A 25,742-nucleotide genomic window follows, 5' to 3' on the forward strand; every position below is an offset into this window, starting at 1 on the left:
GGCTTGGAGAGTGTCAAAAGTTTGTCCAAGATTAAGAGCTAGCAATTGGGGGTGTTGGGGTTTGAACTCAGGCAGTCAGAATTCAGAGGTAATAAAGTCACATGACAGAACAAGGTACAAAAGGTATTCAATGGAAATACCCAGCTGCCCATTTCCCTGCCCCCTTAGAGACATCTACTTTTGCCACACTGTATGTGAATCCTTCTAGAGAAACCATTTGTCTCAACATGAATGTATCACAATGTATTGACTAATTTGCCCCACTGATTTAGAATGTCACTTTTAGAGCATACTAACTTCTTGTATGTATTTGTATTACTCTCTTCAGAGTTGTCCTGACTTTTTTGCCTACCTTTTATATTTGCCATTTCTCTGGAATTCTTTTTATCTTCTTTTTCATCTTTAAAAGTTTCCCACTTTTCTTATTTGTTTCTCTTAAGGCATTATCCATTATGTTCATTTACTCTTGTATTATTTTTAACTTAAGTCTTTATTTCTGATTTTTTTCTTTTATTTTTAATTCTGTCCTGAGCTCTATTATCCCTCCTAATTCTGATTTATGTTGGTCTTTCATCTTTTTTTTTATTATGGTAAAATGTACACAACACAAAATTTACCATTTTTTAGTACACAATTTAGCTATTTTTAAGTACACAATTCAGTGGCATTAAGCACATCCATGATGAGGTGAAACCATCACCACCAACCACATTTAAAATAATTATGTCAAAAAATTGAACAGGACTCCAGAAAGATGGAAGCAGCAGCATAGTTTTTGGATGTCCCCAGCCGTCTCATGGAAATATATCAAACAAAAACCAAATACCATTTCCAGAGCTTTTTCATCCCCCCAGACAGAAACTCTGGAGCTATTAGATAATAACTTCCCTCTCCTTCCCTCCCTCACTCCACATTCTTTCATCTTTTATGTTGTTCCTTCTAATATCTTTTAGCTTGTTGTGAATTTTTTTCAATGTTTATTTTTGAGACAGAGAAAGACAGCGTGAGTGGGGAAGGAGTAGAGAGAAACAGAGAGGGAGACATAATGTGAAGCAGGCTCCAGTCTCTGAGCTGTCAGCACAGAGCCCGGCGTGGGGCTCGAATCCGTGAACTGCAAGATCATGACCTGAACTGAAGTCAGACACTTAACTGACTGAGCCACCCAGGCACCCCATCTTTTAGCTTGTTTTGAAATAGCATGTTCCAATTTTGATCTGTTTTGTGGTCCTGTCTTTTTGGATTTGCTTTCATTTTCTGAAGGGATGCTATTCTGCTCATTTTCTTATGCTACCTTTAGAGGCTGCTTTTAGACAACAGGCTTGAGTGATGGAATGTAGAAAGGACCCACAGTGACCACCTGGAGAAATAGAGGCAAAAGGGCCCACAGTGACCTCCAACCCCTGGGCCGAATACAGACTGGCCCATCAGGTGACCCACATCAAAATATCCATAGGCCCTAACCAACATGTGGGCTACTTACAACCAAGCACAGTTAGCAAAAAGGAAAAGTTCCGTATGTCTCCATACCTCCTCACCTTCCCCTTTTAAATACAGCCCCCACACACTGTCTCCTTGCAGACAGTCTCTCCTTTGCTGTCCTGCCCACTGCTCCCTTGTGATGTGTTCAATACACTTCTATCGCCTTTGTTCTGCCTCAGGTGAATCCTTTCACCTCCAGTGCCACCGGCTTCCACCTGGTTGTTGCCCCACATTTGGAGGACCCCCCCCATTCTATTGTGTAGGACTTGATCTCAATCTCATTTCTGTTATCCACTTTTTAAGTGAAATCAGTATTAATGCGCTTTGAAAAGGAGTTGTGGTTGAGGATCACTTTCCTAACTTCACAGAATTTGTTTTTTGTTTTTTGTTTTCTCCAAACGTAGCGTTCAAAAATGGATGGCTTCTTTCTGAGGTTTCCTGGCTCTGTTCCCTTCTCCAGACTTTTATAAAGACATTTCTCTTTGTGTCTGTTGTTGCTGTGAGAAGTTTCTCCTCCGGGTGGGTCACATCTGGAAGGGAGCTCAGGCTGCTCCGTTTCAAGACAGAGGTGGGGCGGGGCAAGAGCACCCCCAGTCCTTTAGACCCCCTCTGGGGCTCCTTGTACTTCCTCACTTTGTGGGTGGACAGGACTGCACCACCAGGTCTCAGCTGCTGTTCTCAAATTGCGAGTGAGTACCTGCTGGCGTTGAAATCTTCCTGCCCTCAAGGCCATCAGATGCTTCCTCCAGTCTGCGACTGCCTCTGGTGCAGACACCAGAAGTGGGCAAGTCTGTGCCTCTTGATGGTACTCTTCCCCACTGTTGTGTGTGGGTCTCAGCCTGTCAGTAACCAATGTGGTTGAACCAGTCCTCTGGTTCTTACTATGATTTCAAGATGTCCTTTAGCAGCAACCACCAGGAATGTTTGAAAAAATAGAGGTTTATTCCTTACACAGAACACCTGGGGCCACACAGTGAGGTCTCAGGTAGAGACAGAGCACTGGGACCAGGGGTTCAAATCAGGACCAGGATCAACGGTGGGGGCCTGGGGTTTCAAGGGCTCAGTCCTTAGTGGTGAATTTAAAATAGGAGTGGACGGGCATGAAGCCTACTTAAAAAATGGGGTGCCTGGGTGGTTCAGTCAGTCAAGCGTCTGACTCTTGATCTCAGCTCAGGTTTTGATCTTAGGGCCATGAGTTCAAGCCCTGGGTTGGACTCCATACTAAGTGTGAAGCCTCCTTAAACAAAACAGAAAACATGGGAGTGGGGATTTAAAACACAGGGAGAAAGAAAAGACAAGTGGCCTCGAAGGTCAGTTATTGAAATTGACGGAGATTTCTACATCAAAGAAGCCTCCGTTGGGGGAAAGTGGCCTGGCTATTTATCCCATGTGTGGCTAGCACTGTGTTTACTGGGGTAGCTGTCTTTGAAGTGGATGCCTCTTTGAAATGAACTGGCAATCAAAGCTTAAGTCAGGCATTACAAAAAAGGAAAAAAGCAACTGTTAGGGCTTATGTTACACCCACCCTCTTGTTTTGGGGAGTTTCTAATTTCACGGTAAATGCTACCAGTGGGCCTTTGGTTTTGCTCTATTTCCATGAAAGCCTTTGGGGAGATTCAAAAACTACGCTGCTGCCTCATCTTTCTGAAATTCCACTCCATCATTTGGCATAACTTTTTAATTTGGGGGTTCTGTAATTTTCAGCTCCTCAAAGGAGAGCCCAATTTGCCCTATCCTCTTTAGGATTCTGGCTCGGACAAGGCTTTCTAAGTCTCCTCTAACATGGAACCTCATGTCTGTATTTGCTCAGTCCATGTTTGGAATTAGAAGTCAAAACATGGGTGGAGGGACATTTGACCACCATGAGAGTAGAGTAAGCAGGTAGAGGGTCTGGCGGCAGGCCCTAGTTGGGAATGCACGTATTTTCCTTCCCTTTTTTCTTTCTTTTTGTATTACTTCTCTAAACATGTACAAAATGGAACCACCAGTCTGCACTCGTCCCCAGCAAAAATTCTGGTCCATGCACTGCTTTCTTCACCATTTTTGTTTCCAGAAAAAGTATAAAGAGACTTTGCGGTCTCTCTTTCCCTTCCAACCGCACATCCAGAACTTCAGCACACTCCATCTGTCTTACCTTCAAATTGTATCTAGAACTTGTCTACTTCCAACCGCTTTTCTCCATTGCCACTCAAGTCCAAGCCCCCATCATTCCCTGTCTGGATTATTGGCAGAGCCTCCTAATTCAGAGGTTCTCAAACTTTATATATTCACAGAGCCCTTGGTGTCTCACCTATAGGCTCAAAGAAATACTTAACAGTCCCATTTATTAAGTAGTTAGGTGCCAAAAAGGTAGTAAGGATTTATGCCTGTAGTAGGCTAGATAATGGCCACCCAAGCTGATCAGGTCATAATCCCTGAAACCTGTTAATATCACCACCTTATTTAGAAAAAAAAGATCTTTGTGTATGTGAGTAATTAAGGATCTTGAAGGACGCCTGGGCTTAGCGGTTCCTGAGTTCAAGCCCCACATCGGGCTCTCTGCTGTCGGTGCAGAGCCCACTTCAGATCTTCTGTCTCCCTCTCTTTGCCTCTCCTCTGCCTCGCACATGCTCTCTCTCTTGCTCTCTCAAAAATAAACATTTTTTAAAAAGGATCTTGACATGGAGAGGTTATCCCAACTTAGCAAGGTGAATCCTAAATGCAATTACATATGTGCATTTATATATGTATGATGTCTATGTCCAATGTGGGGCTCAAATTCATGGCTCTTGAGTTTAAGAGACGCATACTCCACCGACTGAGTCAGCCAGGTGTCCTTCACGTGTGTCCTGAGAAGATTGAGGCAGAAGGAGATTTGATACAGATAGCAGAGGAGAAAGCAAGGTGACCATGGATGCAAAGATTGGAGTGTGACAGCCAACAGCCACAAGAAGCTGCAAGAGGCAAGGAATGAAATCTTCCCCAAGAGCCTCTGGAAGGAGTGTAGCCCTGCTTACACCTTAATTTTGTCCCAGTGACACTCGTTTCAGACTTCCAACCTCCAAAACTGTAAAAAAATTAATTTCTGCTTTACGAGGCACTGGGTTGTGGCTATTCATTAGAGCAGCCACAGGAAAAATGCTCCAGTAACACAGCACATTGTACAATAAGACGATGCTCCAACAACCGACTAGACGTCTGAAAAATAATAGCTGTAGAAGAAAAGAAAGATATTCTAATTTCACTCTTAAATAAGCACATTTACTTGCTGATGGAGGGTGCGTCACTGTTGGGCACTGCACAACATCTCAAACCTTGGAGTTAAGTCGAACACTGCCAGCCTCATCTCCCGCTCCACATTGATTTTCGAAGAGTACTGGCTTTTTATTACAGGTACTGCCGAAAACCCAGCTGCAGAAAGATATGACAGCACTGAAAGGAAAATAGCATGACCTAATGTTGAAACTGTGAACCACGCACTAGCTGGAAGCTCACATGGTGTCTGACAGATGTCAAGTATTGCTGTGAACCCTTCAAAAATTTAGAAAATCCCGCTACACCCTGATGAATTTGCTGTGGCATCCTGGGGGCATCCCAGCATACCTTATGAACACAGTCCGTACTGGCTTCTCAGCTACCACCCTTGCCTCTCTAAAATTTGTCAACACATTCACCTTAATGATCCTTTCAAAACATAAGTAAAACATAAGTCAGATCTTGTCTTCCTTCTGTGACAGCCCTCTCATGGCTTCCCATTTTTCTCAGAGTCAGACCCAATGTCCCCACAATGGCCTATAAGATCCAACCTACATCAGGGGTCAGCAAACATTTTCTATAAAGAGCCAGACAGTAATGTTTGTCTTTGTGGGCCAGATTGTCTCTGTCTCAGTTACTCAACTTTGCGGTTGTAGCAGGAGAGCAGCCACAGAAAATATGTGAGCAAATGGGCATGGCTGTGTCCCAATAAAACTTCATTTACAAAGACGAGTCACAACATAGTTTTCTGACTCCTATCCTACAGGACCTACTGCTGTGGCACCTTTTGCTCATCTCCACTCCAGTCACTCCGAGGCCTCACTGTTCCTTATGTACACCAGCAAGCTCCTGGCCCAGGGCCTTTGCACTTGCTCTTTCTTGCCTGGAATGCTTTTCTTAACCTCCAAGTCTTCACTCAAAATTTTTCAATGAAGGTTTTCCTGACTACACCATTTGAATTGCAACTGCCTCCCTGTGCTTCTCTTTTCCTTCCGTCTGTTCCATTTTCTCCTATAGCGCGTAGAATCTTCTAACATACAATGTAATTTACTTGTTTGTCATGATCATTGTTTATAATCCATCACTCCCTCACCTATCACTAACATGTAAGATCTTTGAGGGCATTGATTTCTGTTTTTTGTCTGCTTTATTCACTGATATATGTCCAAGGCCTTGAGCAATGTTTGGCACATAGTGAGTACACAATAGATATTAGTTGATTGACTGAATGGATACTTTTCAGAGTATAAACATAGGGGCATGCGATTTTTAATCTCCCATTCAAAGTTGTAGTGCTGGTTATATGGCAGTATTTTTGCAAAGAAATGTATAAACCAAATACAAAATGATAAAATCCCTCAACCTAAAGTGTCCAATTCAAATAGCCCTATAATTTGTTATGTGATTTAGCCTTAGTTGAAATTTATAATCTTCAGATTGTCAATCTTAACCTAAAACAAAAGGCTTTGGGTTATTAGGAACCAAATTATATAACTCACAGCTAACTAACAAATACCAAAGGAATAAAATATGTCTAAAATTGATCCCTTATGTATAGATTTAAGCATTAATTATAACAACACACACACATTAAAAACCTTTTCAAGCATGCATACAACTCATTGTCCCAACTAGACATTTTTCTTGGCAATGAAGATACCAGTCTTCAAACTATAGGTGGAGCTCCAATCCTGATTCAGCTTGATGTTACCAATTTTACCACAGCTGTCTTCTCAAGGAACAACACTTCATCAGGTGATTCCAACTTCAGCTCAAAAGGAACACAATTCGCATGCATGTGCAACGTTGCATATGTTGTAATATATAAGCATTAAAGATCCCACTACACTTTCTGCATTCCACCCCCCTTCTTTGGGAACACTTCTTTCTACATTCTACATCTTTTTTTTAAAAAAGTATATACTTTTAAAATTCTGTTTGCCATTTTATATCCCCAATGGGTTCACAGCAAAAATTTTAGCTGTGAACAATTTGTCTTTAGTACACATTCCATTTCTGCTTTCAAAGCACCCCCATTCCCTAGCAATGCTCAAGATAGGCTGCTTCAGTGTTTCAGTGCATGGAGTTCACCTAGAATCCCCTCAAGAAACTTAATCTTTTAAAGATTTTTTTTTCTCTTCTGATGGCTTTGGGCCCTCATCCATGAGGGCCTTAAAACAACAGAAACTGAGTTTTTCTTGTTATTATTGTAGACTCGTTGCCTGACATAAGATTCGTGAACATGATACATGCTCAATAAATATTTGCTCAATTAATGAAGGTGTCTAGTCTTGGAGGTTTTCTGTTCCTAGTTCTTCTTTGATGTTTATTTTTGAGAGAGAGGGATAGACAGAACATGAGCAGGGGAGGGGCAGAGAGAGAGGGAGACACAGAATCTGAAGCAGGCGTCAGGCTCTGAGATGTCAGCATAGAGCCTGATGCAGGGCTTGAAGCCACAAACTGCGAGATCATGACCCGAGCTGAAGTCAGACACTCAACCGACTGAGCCACCCAGGCTCCCCTCTGCTCCTAGTCCTAACTGCCTTTTAGAGAAGACTTGGTCCCAAGAGCATAATGGCCACTGTTTTTCATTGTTAATTTCATTATACTTGGCCACCCATCCTTGTAATTAATTTTGGGGACAGTGAGACAACATTTATTTTAACAATATTTGAACATTCAGCAATCTTTCTTGAGTGTCTTCTGGGTCCCCAAGCTATTCTAGGTACTGGGATTACATGTGCGAACAAGTAAAAAAAAAAGCTCCTATCTTTCTGGAGATTATATTTTAGGGGGGAATTAAAGACAATAATCAATCCAGATCATAAAAGACCAAAGCAGACAGTGGTAAGGACTACAAAAAGAATTAAAACAAGAGTGAGTGGTAGAGGGTGATTGGGTGGCTACTTAGAGTGTGTGGTCAGAGAACATGACATGTAAACTGATAAGTGAATATTAAGATGGAGTCAGCCAAGTGAAAATCAGGGTAAGAGCAGTCCAGGAAGAGGAAACAGCTGTGCAATGGAACGGCAGATGTTCAGACAGTGTGGTGGAGAGCAGTAAGCAAGAGGGAGAGTAGAAGATGAAGTCTGAGAGACAGCAGGGACTAAGTCACTCTATAAACCAGGGTGAGGAGTTTGGATTTTTTTTAAAGTAGGTGCCACCCAGCATGCACCCCAATGTGGGACTCGAACTCACCACCTTGAGATCAAGACCTGACCTGAGATCAAGAGTCAGATGCTTAACTGAGCCACCCGAGTTTGGATTTTTAATTCCAAGTGCCATGGGAAGTAATTGGAGGGTTTTTAACCCAGGAGCAATAGAACCTGATTTTTGTTATAAAAGTGTATTAGCTGCTGCTGTAAGATTGCACTGAAGTAGGTAAGAATGGATGGCATTCCTGTATTAGTGAGATTGCCCCTCTAGGTATGTGACTCACCACAGGGGTAACAAGGAGGCAAGTGATACGTGCCTAGAGTCTTCCTTTTTATCTTTCCCAGAAAGCCCATCTGGACATTTTCTCTCTACCCTGAAGCTATATATTGAGGTAAGAATTTTGCCTTTTAGGAGACTTTTGCTGCTACCCAGGAATGAGCAGTTAGGAATAAACAAACAGGAAGGCAGGAGTCTGTGACACCGAACTTTGCACGAGGTCATATGGAGAATGTTATATTCAGGGAAAATGTACTGACTAGGTACATCTGGGCACCAGAAAGAAAGACCACCTCACTTCCTAGTTTGGCCTTGGCCCTCCACGTGAGCTGCCGAAGCCTAATTGCTGACAGAATAGCTTGATGCTTAGCCTCCAATCTTTGGGGCAGGAGTCCTCCTCAGTTTTGCCAAGAACCAACGGAATTCTTGTAGCATTAATTTCCTGGATGCACATACAAAATCGTCCAGTTTGTAGCTTTTCCCGTTAATCAGGAATGTTGTGAAGAATGTCAGATGTTCACCTTGGCCAGGGTTTACTTGCTGTTTCTGATACCTCTAAAGCCAAGAGTGCTGACCAGTTGCCCCAGAGGCCAAAAATTGGTCAATATTTACAGATTCCCTTCCTGAATGAACCAGATCCTGCTTACTACATCCTCTCAGCCATTATCTTAAGAATTGCCATCACCTGGGTATATCTCCTTTCTAATATCAAGGACAACCTGTGTGTGGTGGTTGCTGTGTTTGTGATTATGCGCACCCCTCTCTTACGTGCTTCCCATTCATGGTTTCTTAAAGGCTTCTCATCATAGTCTTAACATATAGCATGTTTGTAAACTCTGTTGACTTGTTACATTAAACATTACAAAGAAAAACCACCACTTGGAAACGGTGCTTAATGGCAGCAGCTGCCCCTGTTCCCTACCCCACCAGCTCTGCTTCTGCCTGTACTTGCACCATAACAATATCCATGTACTGGATTTGTTCACTGCTGTATCCCTAACAACCAGAACAGAAGCTGACACATAGTAGATACTCAACAAATATTTACTGAGTGAGAGATTGAATGTGTTGGATTTTGTCCTGTGTTCGCTCCTGCCAAGAGTCCAACTGCACTGTATGCCTTCGCTATGACCAGCACCCTCAGTGCCTCAATTTCTTTAGGCTCTACCCACTATGTTTATATTCTGAAAGGAAAGAGTCAGTAGAGAAAGAGTTTTGAAGACAGAACAGAGTGCCCTTTACAACTGTCTTCCCAGAGTTATCTTCAGAGGATCCAGGAAAATTGATAGTGGATCCTTGCACTGACATGCCTATTTAATGTTTATTGTTTTTGAGAGAGAGAGAGAGACAGAGAGACAGAGCAAGCAGGGAAGGGGCAGAGAGAGAGGGACACACAGAATCAGAAGCAGGCTCCAGGCTCTGTGCTGACAGCACAGATGCGGGGCTTGAACTCACAGACCATGAGATCGTGACCTGAGCTGTAGTCAGCCGCCCAAGTGACTGAGCCACCCAGGTGCCCCTGACATGCCTATTTATGCTTTAAAGGAGAAAGAATCTGGCAAGTGCTTTCAGCCCTAAGTCTGGAAACCCAATGACCACATAGAATCACTTTGGGAAAATCCCAGACACAGATACACAACAGAGGGCCAGAGAAATTAGAGATCTGGACACTGACCTGGTAGAAGGGCTAACACCCGTGCAGGGGCTTTAAGCTAGACTTTGAAGGATAGGTCAGGCCATCACATTAACGAACTTACAGGCAGGGTCCCCAAATTTGGTGAGTAACGTATCCTCAGAGAGCACAAAGTTTCAGAGCGGTGATATAAAAAGTCTCCTGAGAGAAAATGAATAGCAGGCTTGAAGAACCTCTTGGGAAAGAGACTGTGCATATATTCATACATACACACATCTGTATACAGAATATGCCACTGTTTGGTGTAAATAACTATTTGGTGTAAATAACTGCCTGTCCTGGCTGTAGGGGCAGGAACTGTGTCATACAGATCTTTGTGGCTCCATTGCTTTGCACAGTGACCCTTGTAAACTAAACACTTGATTTCAATAAATTGTGTTCTAACATTAAAAAGTTAATCTTGGGGTGACTGGGTGGCTCAGTTGGTTAAGCAACCGTCTTCCCTTCCAGTCATGGTCTCACCGTTCGTGGGTTCGAGCCCTGTGAGGGGCTGTGTACTGACAGCTCAGACAGCTCAGAGCCTGGAGCCTGCTTTGGAGTCTGTGTCTCTCTGCGCCCCCCCCCCCCCCATGAATAAACGTTAAAAAAAAAAAAAAAGTTAATCTTAAGGTTTTTTTCTAGGCAATAGAAGTCTGATACCTCACACTATCAATTTTGTGTAGGTAGTGACAAAAGCAAGCTGAAGATTTAAGGAGTTTTTCTTTCATGGATTTAGAAACCCTGGTCAGTTTAGCCAGGTACTTGAATCAGTAATTCCCTCCTTGAATGTTGATTTGTGAATTTGTGTGAGTGTGGTATAGGGGCTATCTGGCAGGAAACTCGATCCCAAATCATTTTAATTCTAAAAACATAAGTTATCTTGGCCATTGGTTCCTTTAATTACTTGGCTTTCCCTTTCTTCCTTGTTGCTTTTCCTTTACCAAGATGGCCGACGTGGAGCCCTCTTCTCATTGGTCGTATTTTCGCAGGTGGCGGTTCTAGCCCCGCCCACCAGCTCCCCGCCCTGGATCCGGCGTTCCTGAGAGTATAATGAGTAGGTCAGCGGGAGTGGGAGGGGCGGGCGCCGGATGTGACGTTTCCGGAAGCTCCGAGTGTCGTCCGCGGGGACAGGTGGGGAAGGGTCCTGGGAATGGGGTGGGGTTGGGCCACTGAGCTTGAGCGGACTCTGAAAGGGAACGGCCGCCGTGAGTGTGGGGCCTGCAGCCTTCTCCCCCCGCGCCCTCTGCCCGGTCCGCCGCGCGCGAGGCCACTGATGGCTTCTGTCTCAGCCAGGCCCAGTGCATCCCCGCCTGCCGCGCTCAAAAGACCCGAAAACCTTGGATAATTTTGCCCTGGGTTGGCAGCTTGGGTTTGAGGGCCTTCAAGAGGGGGCCTCAAGCAGGTGTCAGGAGGTCCCTCTTTACTGAATACACCACCTCTGCGCACTCCTGCTACTTCCCTAGACCTCCTCCTCTCTTCCCCCTTGTTTGCGGGTGCCGCATCTCCTCTTTGGAGGGTTGCTCAGCCCTGTAGTATTGCTGGCCTCGGGAGGGGGTTCCATCCGCCTAAAGATCCTCTTCTCAAAGCTACTGAGGCGCAACAAGCATCCTCTGCTTCAGTTAGTTTTAATGGGCTCTGGACTGAGTTTACTAATGAGGCAACCTAGGAAAGTTTTAGCAGCTTTCTGAGCCTCTAAAAAGGCTTTGGGGAGATGGAATGCCTCTGCATCCTTGGTCGTCCGCACAGCTTTTGGACTACTCGTAAGGGTGTCTAGATAGGAAGCTTGGGGGAAGTGTGACCTAGAGATAGAAATGGCCAAGAGAGACCTCTTGGAGAGGGACTGGAGTGGAAAACAGAAAAGCAGTGGCTAGACAAATGAAACAAATGTGTGGATTTCTGGACAGAATCCAGGACAGAATCCTGACTGGAGGAAAAAGATCTCTGTTGGGAAGGAGCAAATTTAAGATCGAAGACAAAATGGGTTACAGTAGACTTAGGGCCTTGAATTCTAGTATATACAGTTTGTATATACCAGAACGTGCTGGCTAGGGTGTGCTGTAACTCAATGTGTAACAAATACCCAGATTCTTTTTGAAAATGATGGTAGAGTGTTATCTGATTGGAAGTTGGAATCTGATTCTAACAGCAGAGTATCTAGAAAGATTGTAGAATTACTGCGGTTTGAAACACAGGAAGGGAAAACTCTTAGGGTTTTTGTTGGTTTGTTTTTTGCATTCCCAGTTACCTTTGTGCCTGTTTGTTGTTTGAAGAATGCTTAGTCTTTGAAGATAGATTTGAGTAAATTGTTTTGTTTTGTTTTGTTTTGTTTAGATCTAAATTCCTTACCCTGATGTGATGGATGATGTTGTGGATTGACTGGAATAGTGGTTTAGTGAGCACAACTAGGATTGTGAGCATTTGTTCCCAGACCAGTTCCCCTTACCTTGTATTCAGATGTGAAAAAGTACACCATAGAAAAATGTCAGTTACTCTCATTAAATACAAATGATCAAAGTTGAAATCAGTTAAAAATCTTTATGATAGTTCATTGAGCATACAATGTCAGGTACTGGAGTAGATGGAAATGGGTAGCTGGTAGGAGAAATAATGCCAAAAATATAAGATACCATCCTTCCTTTTATGGCAGGGCCACCTAATGGTACAGAGAATGATTAACTTGAAGAGTAGAGCCGAACACCCATTATAGTTTACTCCCTGTACCACGTAATTATGGCACAGAGATTGTAGGCTTTTGAGTCTGCCAATACTTCTGTCATTGTGATGTGGGCTTCCTTGAGGGTCTCAGCTTTCCTGTAGGAAGGAGACTTTCTTTGGTACAAGCCACAGCATATGGTATTTTTCTCTTAATTTCTTCATAAGGTAGAAGTTTGTGGGATAACCAATTACTGTGTACTAGGCTGTGATGGGGACCATGGTGCTGATGCCACCTGTTTTTTCTGTCTCAGAACTTCTTGGTCCTGATGTCTGACCATGGAGACGTGAGCCTTCCGCCCGAAGACCGGGTGAGGGCTCTCTCCCAGATGGGTAGTGCAGTGGAGATAAATGAAGACATTCCACCCCGACGGTACTTCCGCTCTGGAGTTGAGATTATCCGAATGGCATCCATTTACTCTGAGGAAGGCAACATTGAACATGCCTTCATCCTCTATAACAAGTATATCACGTAAGACACCTCCAGGTTCCTTTTTCTTTTCCGGTGACTGATGCCTCACTCATTCTGCTCATGTGCTCATTTATTCTGCCCAGAATTGCTAAAAGTAGAGAACTTTACAACATCATTAGCATTAATCATTTTTGCAGGCAGCTCCTACATACCGACTGTCCTTGACATAAAGAGTCATGAGTACTGAAAGTGTTATTTTCATGACTCAGTGATTTCATGAGTAAGAGACCTAGCTTTTCTGGCCTGTGCCCACATGGCCCAGCTGTTAGACAAGGGAGATGATGGTTAAACTACACATGTTTTGTATTGATGAGTGTTTTTCCTGTCCTCTATTGAGGCAGCTAATCATAGCATTATTGCTGAGGGGTAGCAGAGCCAAAATTCCTCACCTCTACTTATTTTGTCACAAATTGAGTGATTCAGGAAAAAGGTTTTTCTTCTTAACCTTTATTATAGTCACGCAAATCATCAAATAAGTATTGACCGCCTACAGTTCATGTGACTCATCATAAGACCTTTCCCTTGAGGTACTTAGCTTCTTAGGGTAGGCAGCATAAATAGATGTCAGTATAATTAACAGGGACAACTTCTAAATCCCCAGTGATAATGAAATGATGTGTAATTTAGGAAGGGAATACTGTTAAAGGATCTCATTTATAATCTCTGGTCTTGTTCTTTTATAATAATACCAAGGCCTTTAAAAAAATAATAACTATAATGTGTGTGTATGGCTCTTCATAGTTCCTAAGGTATTTCACCTGCATTATTCCATTTGATCTTCATAGCTGTGTGTGCATTGAAAGGATACATTGTCCTTCCATTCTACATGTGAGGAAACATGCTCTGGGCTTAGTGATCTGCTTTGTTCCACACTTTAGAGTGACAAAACTCAGATTTCCTAACTCTTAATTCAGGATTCGGTCTACAACATAGGCCCTGTTTTTGTTTGTTTTCTTTTTGGTAATGTTCTGTGAGTTGAAGCTAGAGTTGAGACCATAGTGTTGAGCCACACTGACTACTTTTGGTTATTTTTAGGTATTTTTTGAAAAGGTAACATGTACATATGGTGGAGAATTCAGAAGGCACAAAAGGATATATATATATTAAAAATGAAGTCTCCCGATCACTTCTCTTTTCCCCAAAATCTCAGTGCCCCTCCCCAGAGATAGTCACCCTTACTAGTTTCTTATATGTCCTCCCAAAAATAATCAATGTAATTCAATTGTATCATGTTAAGTTTTTGATCCCATACTACTCCGCAGCAGGGTTTGTCAACCTTGGTATTATTGACATCTGGGGTGGAATAGTTCTTTGTTGTGAGTACTACCCTGTGCATTGTAGAGTGTTTAGTAGCATCCTTGGTCTCTATCCACTAGATGCCAGTAGCACCCCTCCCCCTCACTGAATTGCGGCGGAAATGCCTCCAGACATTACCTGATGGTCTCTAAGGGGCAAAATTGCCCTGGTTGAGAACCAGTACTCTAAAGAAAAGTAGCACAGAAGCAGACTTCCTGGGATTCGTACTGTGATTTTAGAGTCCCTTCAGTAGAAAAGGGACTGCTGTTGTCTATTTTAAGTTTAGAAGTAGTGCCTGTGTCCTCAGAGATCGTGCCATCCATCCATGCCATCGTGCCCTGTTGTGTGACCTCAGTGTTGATAAAGTTTCATAGAGTTATAATTGTATGTAATAATAATATATAATTATAAATTTTGCCTCTCTTTTGCTATTATGAGTTTTTTTATTCCTTGGCACAGTGGGCACAAAATTTATTTTCCCGAGAAATCTCCTTGACTACTGTCCCTTTCTTTTGCTGCTAGTAGAAATAATATTCCTGAATATTTCCAGTAATCTTGTGGAGAGTTCTTCCAGAATGAGGCCCCTGGGCACAATTCTTCAAAGAATCATAATTGAGAAAGTTAATTAGAATCACAGAATCACTCTACCAAGTATTTTCTGAAGGACCTTCTGGATTCTGTTGCCCCTTGCCCTCAGGCCATATTCATTCAACAAATATATATTGCATACACCTGCTACCTGCTTGGCACTGCTCTAGGTCTTGGATATATAGGAAGTAAAATGGCCCCTGCCTTTACTGGTGTACCTTTCTAGTTATAGGAGAAGACAGTAAACAGGTAAGCAAATAAACATCTAGTCTCAAAGTAGGGCAAATGCTGTGAAAGGAACAAAGAGAGTGCTGTGACAGAGAATAACCAAGGGTGTCAAATAGAGTAAGGTCTGTCTGAGAAGGTAAGATTTAAACTGAAAGTTGAGGGGCGCCTGGGTGGCGCAGTCGGTTAAGCGTCTGACTTCAGCCAGGTCACGATCTCGCGGTCTGTGAGTTCGAGCCCCGCGCCAGGCTCTGGGCTGATGGCTCGGAGCCTGGAGCCTGTTTCCGATTCTGTGTCTCCCTCTCTCTCTGCCCCTCCCCCGTTCATGCTCTGTCTCTCTCTGTCCCAAAAATAAATAAACGTTGAAAAAAAAATTAAAAAAAAATAATAAAAAAATAAACTGAAAGTTGAAGGATGCCATAGAGTTGGTCATTCCAAGAGCATAGACCAGAGTGTTTAAAGCAGGTGTAACTGCATTCAGAAGCTCTTGGGTAGGCATTACCTTAGTGTGTTCTAAGGATTGAAAGAAGATCATCATGTTTGGAGGGTAGCAGTTGAAGGGGGAGAATAAGATGAAGCTGAGGGCAGGTGGAGCAGAATCATGCAGACCACAGTAAGGAGTTTGTATTTTATCTTGACAGCGTTAGAAAGCCATTGCAAAGTTTTAAGTTTTAAGAGAGGTTATGACCTAATCTTATTTATATTCTGAATATATAAATTGGGGCTGCCATGTTGCAAATGGTGAAGGGTGTGTTAAGAGAAGGCAGGGAGATTAGTTAGGATACTCTTAATGGCAATTCAGGAGAGAGGCTGATGGCTTGGTGGAGTGTGGCAGCATGGAAAGAAGCAGGTGGATTTGTATTCTGGAGGTAGAGTCTATGGGACTTACTGACAGTTTGGGAGGGATGATGGTATCAAGGTTGATCTCAGGTTTCTGCCATGAGTAACTTAGGATGTGCTGGCCTATTCACTGAGATGGGGAGAACGGTGTAGAAAAGGGGTTGAGTAGAGAGGATATTCAAGAATTCAGGCCTGGTTTTCTTGACATGTTAAGGTGTTAAGTTTAGGAAGTTGGATGTACCAGTCTGAAGTGAGGAGAGGTCTGGGTTGGAGATACAAACCTAGGAGTCCCCTGCATATAGACGGTTCTGAAGCCGTGAGAACCGCTGAGATCTTCTGGCATATAGGTCTTAATCTGGGGGTCCTGGAACCCCACAGGGATTCAGAGGTAGAATCTGGACTCCATGAATTCGGTTGGGAAAAACTTTTCTTGTTTCCACTAACCTCTAACTAAAATTCAGCATTTCCTTCAATTTTGCACAGTAATAATAATATTCACAATGTCACCAATAGAAATCACTATTTTTATATCACATTACAATTGATGCTGATATCTCGAAATAGCATTTAATACTTGCCACTGCTTCTGAATTACAGTACTGTTATTGAAGCCACAGTTAGAGATCCTTTTTAAAATGTATTAATAATATATTAATAAAGAAGCACATGTTACAATTTTTATATTTTGAAAACTGTATTTCAGTAGAATTGGCTTCTTTTGTAATCCTTTATGTTTTGTATTATATCTTTAAAAAATTATTCTGTGGGGTCCATGAGCTTCATCAGATGCCAGAAGGATTCCTGACACATTCAAAGATCAAGAAAGCTTAATAATAAGACTGTAGAATAGGGGCTCCTGGGTGGCTCAGTCGGTTGAGCATCTGACTTTGGCTTAGGTCATGATCTCACCACTTGTAGGTTCGAGCCCCGCGTCGGGCTCTGTGCTGACAGCTCAGAGCCTGGAGCCTGCTTTGGATTCTGTCTCTCTCTCTCTGCCCCTTCCTAGCTCATGTTCTGTCTTTCTCTCTCTCTATCTCAAAAATAAAAACATTAAAAAAATTTTTTAATAAAAATAATTTAAAAAAAAAAAAGACTATAGAAGAGACCTGAGGTTGGTTGGGGAGGGAGGGCGGGCCAGCAGAAGAGACTCAAAGGGAGGTTTGAGAGGCAAGAGGAAATCCAGGAGAGAATGGTGCATTTGCAGGAGAGTGGCCAGGCTGTGTGAGAAAGGGTCAGATGGGATGGGTGAAGTTTTGGGTTTGGTGTCGTGATGTCATTAGTGATCTTGGTAAACAGTTTCACCAGAAGGACTAAGAAGACATTAGATTGGAGTGGGCTGAAGAGTCAGTGGACAATGAGAAAGTAGAGACCGTGAGTCCTGTCCAGAGGTGGGCAAATATTTTCGTAAAGGGCCAGGTAGTAAATAGTTCTGGATTTGCAGGCCATTTGATCTCTGTCACAACCTCTGTCTTGTAGTGTGAAAACAACCATTAGATAACACATGCACGAATGGGTGTGGCTGTGTTCCAACGAAACTTCATTTACAGACACAGATGGCAAACCAGATTTGACCTATTAGCTGTATTTTGCCAAGCCCAGGCATAGATAACTCTTTCGAGGAGTTTGGTAGGAGGAGTGAAGTGAAAAAATGAGGAAGTAATTGAAGGGGGACAAGGAGTATGTGAATGTGTGGTGTGTATTTTAAGATGGGAGATTCTAGGGGCGCCTGGGTGGCGCAGTCGGTTAAGCGTCCGACTTCAGCCAGGTCACGATCTCGCGGTCCATGAGTTCGAGCCCCGTGTCGGGCTCTGGGCTGATGGCTCAGAGCCTGGAGCCTGTTTCGGATTCTGTGTCTCCCTCTCTCTCTGCCCCTCCCCCGTTCATGCTCTGTCTCTCTCTGTCCCAAAAATAAATAAATGTTGAAAAAAAAAATTTAAAAAAAAGATGGGAGATTCTAGAGCATACTATTTGCTAATGGAAAGGAACCTGTGAAGAAGGAGAGGCTGATAGTACGGCACAGAAAGAGAGTTTAACTGTCGCAGTAAACTCTTGAATAGGCAAGCGGGGGTAGGATTAAGAGTACTTAAATTGATACTGTTCTGTGACTTGGGGTTGCTTTGAGTGACATGAATATCCATGTTAACGGCAAGATCAATATGGGGAGTCTGTCCCTGTACATGGTGCCCACTTACAGGACCATTTAATATGATGAAGTAGGCCCTGGAGGAGAGCTCAGTGAGAAGATGGCGGCATGAAGCAGCTCATTTACTTAATTTGCTAGATTCGGAGTTTAATTTGGGACTTTGTTGGATTGGCTTGACCTGAAGCGAAACGTGTAGCTACCTTCATTTTTCTTGCAGGTATCTTCAAGACCCTAATTCTGATTCTGTGAACTGACAAGCTGTAGGAGTTGCAAAAAAGTTCTGGCTTAATATTCTCAGTCTGTTTTTCCACTGCATTTTACTTGGTTAGATTCTTGTCAGTAACAGTGGCTCACTTTGGCAATTATTACTACTGAGGAGGGAGGAGGGAAGGGAGCAGGCATCTACCTCACCACTCCTCTGCCTCCCCCACTATTGCAAGTCATTGTTCTAGACCTTTTGTGGGTACTTCAATTCCGGATTTTAAAAGGCATGTTTGTTCTTTTCCCTGGGCAGTTCAGGCATCTTAATGATCTGAAGCGCATTTCCCCCCCAGAGTAGGCATGCTTTGCCTTTTGCAGACCCCAGTATAGCAGGATCTTCAGCATATTAAATCAGTACATATTTTCATGATGAGCACAGACAATAATCCAGGCAGTGAATTCTTTCACAGCTTTTTATGGTCATTGACTAGGCTACACAGAAGGGAGTTACAGAGGACTTAGGCACTTCTCGTCTGCTGTGTGAGCCTCCTATAACACAGACCTGCTTTCTGAAAGTTGTCTGTCACCTGCATTGACAATGTTTTCCATTGGGATTGGGGCTTACAGACTGAAGAGGGTTTTCATCTGTGATCGTGCTCACTTTGCTCAGTAACTTCTAAGATAGGAAGAAATAAGAGGAGAGTCTTTTAGCCATCCACGTTACAGAATTTCTGCTTGGCTTTTTAAATTAGTTTTTTTCTCAAACTATCCAGCGAGGGAAATATTAAAGCAAAAAGAAGAGTCACATCCCCCAGAGGTGACCACTGTCCTTTCTTGTGTGTCCAGGAAAATGTATATGTCTGTGCAAGCACATAGGCTCACACGTTTATCCTTTTTTTCTTAAAGCTTGAATGAGATCATACAATATATTCTGTTCTACAGCTTGCTTTCGTAACAGTCATATCTTTCCATACTAGGACATACTGATCCATCTCATTCTCTTCAGGGCTATTTCTTCTGCCTGGAACGGTCTTGTCCCAGGTCTCTTTATGGCCTCCTCCCTTCCAGTCCTTAATTAAATGCCATCTTCTTGGCAATGCCTTCCTTCGCTGCCCTATCTAAAATCTTACTCCTTCTCCTGTCACTTCCTATTCCCCTTCCCTATTAATGAGTTTCTCCTGGCACTGATGATATATATATTGTTTTGTTTTATTGTCTGTTCCCCCCACTATAACGCACATCCTCTGCTGGGAGGGATTTATGACTGTTCATCGCCAAATCCCCAGCCTTTACAGTAATGCCTGATCCCATAGTAGATGCTCAGTAAATATCTGTCGAATGAATGAGTGAATGATTATGTTGTTTTTCACATTTGAGTGCAGCATAATTTATTAAATATTCCCCTATTGATGGGCATTTAAGTTTTCATTTAAGTTTTTCTCTACTTTTATGACCAGTGCTATATTGAATAGTCTTATATCTTTGTACTGTTGTGTACGATAAATTCCTAGAGGTGGAATTGTGAGTTTAAAGGATATACAAATTTTAAAATTTGAATAGTTGTCTCCCCTCCCCACCCCCAAGAAAATTACAGTCCTGTGATAATACAGCGTATTATCAAATTACAGCCCTGTTAAGGGTGTCTAAGGACACCCATTTCCCAACACCCTGTGTATACTGGTTATAATCAACCTTTAAGCCATTGCCAATCTGATATATGGAAATGGTACCTCATCTTAATTTGAATTTCTTTCATTATAAGTAAAGTTGAATACCATTTCATATACTTACCTTTTGTGTTTCCTTTTCTGCATATCTCTTTTTATCCCCATCGTCCTAATAGTTTGCTTTGCTTGTGTTTTTGCCAACACATCTTTGCTTTGGTACGTTTCCCTTTCTAGGCTGCAACCAGATCTAACCCAGAGAACAGTATACCTCTGGGCCACAGGTATTCTACACCTAGAACACTTCTAGCCCTGGTGTTCACATCTTCATCTGTTCTTCTTGCTCGCAATTTTTGTTTATTTATTAGTGAAAAACAATCATGTAGCATACAGAGCAATCATAGTAGATGTTGGCTAGGTTCAAGTAACTGTGCTCAGCACTTTTTTTTTTTTTTTAATCTCTTTAAGTGTCACAGCAACCCTATCAGGTAGTGCTAGTTTGTCTCCATATATATAACTCATATGTATATATATATGTATATATATATATATATATACACATATACATATACATACACACACACACACACACACACACACACACACATACGTACATATAAAGAAGGGTAGTGAGACTGAGTAACTTGCTGGAATTCACACAGCTTGTAATGGCCAAGCCAGGATTTGAGCCCAGGCAGGCTGCGAACTAAATGCTGAGCGCTATTGACTCCTGTACAGGCAATGGGCAACGTTGTCAGTTCTGTTTTCAAGAGACCCTTCTGCCTGTATGTTCCCCATTCAGAAAATTGACTACAATTGTGGAAACAAGAGAAACGTATTCATGTACAGCTCTAGAAGTTTCATCTTTACTTATAAACTAGATTCCACTGCATGGTTCAAAATCAAAATGATAGAAAAAGGCGTATGGTGAGAGGTTTCACTCCCACTCTTGTCCCATCTGCTCTATTTCTCCTGCCGTCTACTTTCCTTAGTTTCCTGACTTACTGTGTACTTGGAAGTAAATGTATGTGTACATACACATACAGAATTTTCCCCCTTTCATACTTATAAGATAGCATACTATATGTACTTTTTTATACTTTGGGTTTTTTTACTCAGCTCCTTCAAAGGTTTTAAGACCATTTTATTCCTCAGATATTTATTGAGTGCCTCTTCATCCAGGCACTGTCCCAGCTTTAGAGGGACATGCAAAGAAGCACAAGACACAGGAATCTCTGGCCTCAGGGACTTCACAGTTCTTCAGGCTGATAGCACAAGTGAATATAAAGTGTGGTGTTTATACGACATGGTACTATATTGGCTGATTCGGGCTTTCATACAAAGCACATGTAGCCTGCTAAAGTTATAAACAGGTACCTTAGTCTTTTAGGGCCAAGGGAGAGTCATTGAATTACAGGTGTCTTGAACACAAGAACTAGTCTTACTTATCTCAACATCTTCTTCAAGACTCTATTGGTGAACAAACAAATCTGTATTTATTTTAAATACAGACTTCAAGGAAACTTTTATATCTTTTTCGTGAACCCAAAGGGAAGTGTTTTAGAATCATTTTGATTTTAGAATTCATCCTTGGCTGAAGGGTCTTGTCAAATTGGATTGAGATAAAAATTTCATGTGCCTAGTATAGAACCAAGGGAGGAGGGCTCATCTAAAAAGAGTTTGCTTTGGGGTGGCTCAGTCGGTTAAGCGTCCAACTTCGGCTCAGGTCATGATTTCATGGTTCGTGAGTTTGAGCCCCACGTTGGGCTCTGTGCTGACAGCTCAGTGCCTGGATCCTGCTCTGGATTCTGTGTTTCCCTCTCTCTGCCCCTCCCTTGCTCATGCTCTCTCTGTTTCTCAAAAATAAATATTAAAAAAAATTTTAAATAAACAAAAAAAATGAAAAGAGTTTGCTTTGGGCTCCTGGATGGCTCAGTCAGTTAAGCATCTGACTTCAGCTCAGGTCATGATCTCACAGTTCTTGAGTTCGAGTCTTGCATCAGGCTCACTGCTGTCAGCGCAGAGCTCGCTTCGGATCCTCTGTCTCCCTCTCTCTCTGCCCTTCCCCCACTCTTTCTCAAAACTAACTAAATAAAAGCATTAAAATTAAAAAAAAAATAAAAGGAGTTTGCTCTCGTGGGGGCCATCTTCTTTCCCCTTACTGAGCTGTCCTCCTCTGTTTACTCCCCGTGGGCAGAAAGTAGAAAAGAGTCAGTTAGTCCCAACTCTAGTACAGTATTTTAGAACTCCCCTCAATTGATTTGTTTTGCGCCTTAGCTTGTATATATTACAACTTACTTCTATTAAAGACGTCTTTGTTCAGTACCCCCCCCCCCCCCCACAGTTCTGGACATTCCAGGACCATGTGGAGGCAGTGTGATACAGTGGTTAGAAGAGCAGACTCTGGAACTGGTCTTCTGGCTTTGGAATTCTTAATCTGCTACTTTGGGTTGTGACAAGTTGTGACAAATACTTCTTTGTGCTTTCACTGTCCCCACATAGACATCATAAATGTTAGAGATCTGTGAATATTTTTCCCACTGAGCTTTACAGCCAGGGACAAAATGTAAAGAGAAAATCTAGCCCTTATATTTCTCTAAGAACTTTTTATCAGGACCATAATGCAAATTACAACGTAACACGCACATAGTATATACATAACACATGTACCATCTAAGCATCTTAGTGCTTAGTATGATGCAAGGAATATTCTGCTTTGAAGGAGGATGGATCCCAAAGAAAAAGAAGCCAAGGTTAAGGTCACAGGGCTAATCATAGAACATGGGTTTCCTGCCCTTGGCTGCCAAACTGTTATTTGAAGAAGAATTTGTGACAGAGGCCCTTTCCTTCGGAAGCCTGTCACTGTAATAAGAAAATAATCTCTTTGGAGGTATATTTTTGGGCACAAGGTAGGTTTGCTTTTCTCCCCTCATCGTTTTAGTTGTGGGAGTCTAGTGTTTCCTGTGCACCTAATTTGGGAGAGGAGGGAAACATAGGGTTGGAGGTGGGTGGGGAACATGGTCACTGGGTGTGTATTATCCCTCCCCTGAATGTCTGGAAACCCGTCTTGCAGTGGGTGCAGGACAAGGGAGTCGCCTTGCTTCAGAGTCTGTTGGGCATTTTCCTTGCATGATAATCATTCTGATCCGTTCCTTTAGGCTCTTTATTGAGAAACTACCAAAGCATCGGGATTACAAATTGGCTGTCATTCCTGAAAAGAAAGACACAGTAAAGGTGGGTCTTCACTCTCACTGTTGCGCATCTAAAAGCTTCAAAGCAGCACAGACTAACTTCAAGGTAAAAGTAGTGGTGTCCGCATCTGAGCATCAAATCCGCCAACGGGAAATAAGGCCATTTCACCAGATCAGTTGTGAAGTAGCAGGTATGGGACAGTAGGGGGTATTTTGCATTGTTTTTGGAAACGTTGTTGCCATTGCCAAGTTGTCTTAAGTCACTTTACTTCTCTACTTCATTAGCTAGGAATTATCCTAATTCTCAGTTTTTGATTTTTGTGTCTCAGAAGTTAAAGGAGATTGCATTTCCCAAAGCAGAAGAGCTGAAGGCAGAGCTACTGAAACGATATACCAAAGAATATACAGAATATAATGAAGAAAAGGTAAGTATATAATAAAAAGGAAATTATTTTGCTTTCTTAGGCTGTGCCCTAGGATTGCGATACGATATTTTAACAGGTCTTGTGATTTTAGTGTCATAGTTTATTTTTTTCAGCAAAGGCAAGAAACTCAAAAGAGTAGAACACAAGTATTTAGGCTGAGGATTCTAACATATTTAGCGTGCTTGTCCTGGAGGGTGATTAGAGGGACAGAAAATCTGTTGCTTATGTGCTATATCTAGAGGGAGAACCTAAGAGCAGTGAAACATTTCACTGAAACGTAAGTTTTTAGATCAGTGAATTTTGGGGTATTGATTCACATTTGGTTATACCTGTTTATAATACTTGTTTTTCAAGCTATTTTCAAATGCTTCTTGTTAGGAAGAGTTAGTTAGAGCACGTGGAGAAACTCCCAAGGCACTGCCTGTGGTCTGTGTCAGATGTGAAATTCACACTGCCGGCAACTCCAGATTATTTTGTAGCGCTCTGCTGAGCCCTGTTCTGGACTCTGATGTTGAAAATCAGCAGAGAGGTAAACAGCTATGAGGCATATATTTCTAAGGTACCGAGTGAGTGAAAACCGTAATGAGGGTGATTGTTACTTGATGTTTCTTGTTAGTTTAAAATGTCACTTCGTACTGAGCTAGTCACCAGCTAAATTTTGGAGGCTTCCTTTTGGGTTAAAATTCTGTAAAGACCCCCTTACTTCGGATACAGAATGTATACGTGGTAGAGTTAGAGAATAAAACTGTGTCTGATACAGATTATGCAGCACGAACAGTAAGTTGCATCAAGATTTCAGTTAAGAAGAAAATGTCTTAGTAAGAGCCATTGGGGAAGGGTACTGAGGGGGTCGGGACCGTCACTGTCCTTGAAGAGTAGGTCTGCCGTGGCCTGGTAGACACAAGCGGTGACCACTTGGGCAGACATGAGCTGCCGAGGGAGGCACAGATTCCGTGTTGGGAAATTGGGCCAGAGCAGGGGCACGCTTTAGGAAATCCCTGCCGCAAAGCCTTGTCCCCCCGAGATGTGAAGTCACCCAGGTGTCAGTTGTTAAGCCTAACTCCTTTCTTTGCAGAAGAGGGAAGCGGAAGAGCTTGCCCGGAATGTGGCCATCCAGCAGGAGCTGGAGAAGGAGAGGCAGAGGGTGGCACAGCAGAAACAGCAGCAGTTGGAGCAGGAGCAGTTCCATGCCTTTGAGGAGATGATCCGGAACCAGGAGCTGGAAAAGGAGCGACTGAAAATCGTGCAGGAATTTGGGAAGGTGGACCCTGGCCTAGGGGGCCCACTGGTGCCTGACTTGGAGAAGCCCTCCCCAGATGCGTTCCCCGCTGTACCTGCCACGTCCACACAGCCTGCGGACTGTAATACGGCGGGAAGGCCTGCCAAGCCACCCGTGGTGGACAGGTCCTTGAAACCTGGAGCGTTGAGCAACTCAGAAAGTAGTGAGTCTACTTGTTCATGCCCTCTTCCATCTCAGGGGCAGCCAAACAGAGTGTCATTCTGAGGGGGTTGCCTAAGATTACCTCCATTATCCCACTCATCAGGCTCTGGTCACAGAAGCCCCTTTGATCGGTATTGCCATACTGTGTCCTGTCACGCTGGCCATAGTATGAAAGTGGCCTTTGCTTAAGCCGTGTAACTTACCTGGCCCCAGGTCGATATTCGGAAGAGCTCACAATGTCCTTGAAAGTCAGACCCTCAGCTTTTAAGGATTCTATAGAGACTCGAAATGTTCAGTGAACCAGAGACCACTGTTGGTTCTCTGGTAGGGAAATTTCACAGCGCCACTTTACAATTCAGCAGTTGGCCTTTAAAAAGTGAAAAAGGGTTACCGAATGCTGTTTGCCCTGGAAGTGTTCCCAATCCTTAAGGAGGTTGGTCATGGTAAATACTATATGTAGTCAGTGATAATTCAGTCTAGTCATAACAGCTATTAGCAGTCTTTTCTCCTCTCACCAAAGCTTGCCTATCTGAGAAAATAACAATAGTGGCAAAATGATGATTATACCTTGATTATTAGAATAGATCTTTGGGGGAAGGAATTTCAAGTATCACATGAGGAAGTCAGCTTTGCAGAAGATCCACTTCAAAGGGCAATGTGAGAGTGGGCAAGGGATGCCAGACCCCGAAGCCTGGCCTTTAGGTTTCTCCCCACATACTTGGCAGGC

The 25,742-nt window shown here is 42.8% G+C and overlaps 1 protein-coding gene across 3 annotated transcripts in view; it reads left to right on the forward strand.

Annotated features, from left to right (window-relative positions):
• STAMBP (STAM binding protein) overlaps window positions 1–25,742 on the forward strand; it is a 36,923-nt gene that overhangs the window by 878 nt on the left and 10,303 nt on the right. The window contains exons 1-5 of one of the 3 annotated variants that reach the window (XM_015064038.3): window positions 10,794–10,948; window positions 12,784–13,001; window positions 23,117–23,192; window positions 23,479–23,574; window positions 24,650–25,016. In XM_015064038.3, coding sequence (XP_014919524.2) covers window positions 10,868–10,948; window positions 12,784–13,001; window positions 23,117–23,192; window positions 23,479–23,574; window positions 24,650–25,016 — 838 coding nt within the window. In that variant the 5' untranslated portion in view covers window positions 10,794–10,867. The other 2 variants (XM_015064039.3, XM_053200774.1) reach the window with 2 other exon arrangements.

This window comes from Acinonyx jubatus, chromosome A3 (genome assembly GCF_027475565.1).
Source record: "Acinonyx jubatus isolate Ajub_Pintada_27869175 chromosome A3, VMU_Ajub_asm_v1.0, whole genome shotgun sequence".
Classification (NCBI taxonomy): Eukaryota; Metazoa; Chordata; class Mammalia; order Carnivora; family Felidae; genus Acinonyx; species Acinonyx jubatus.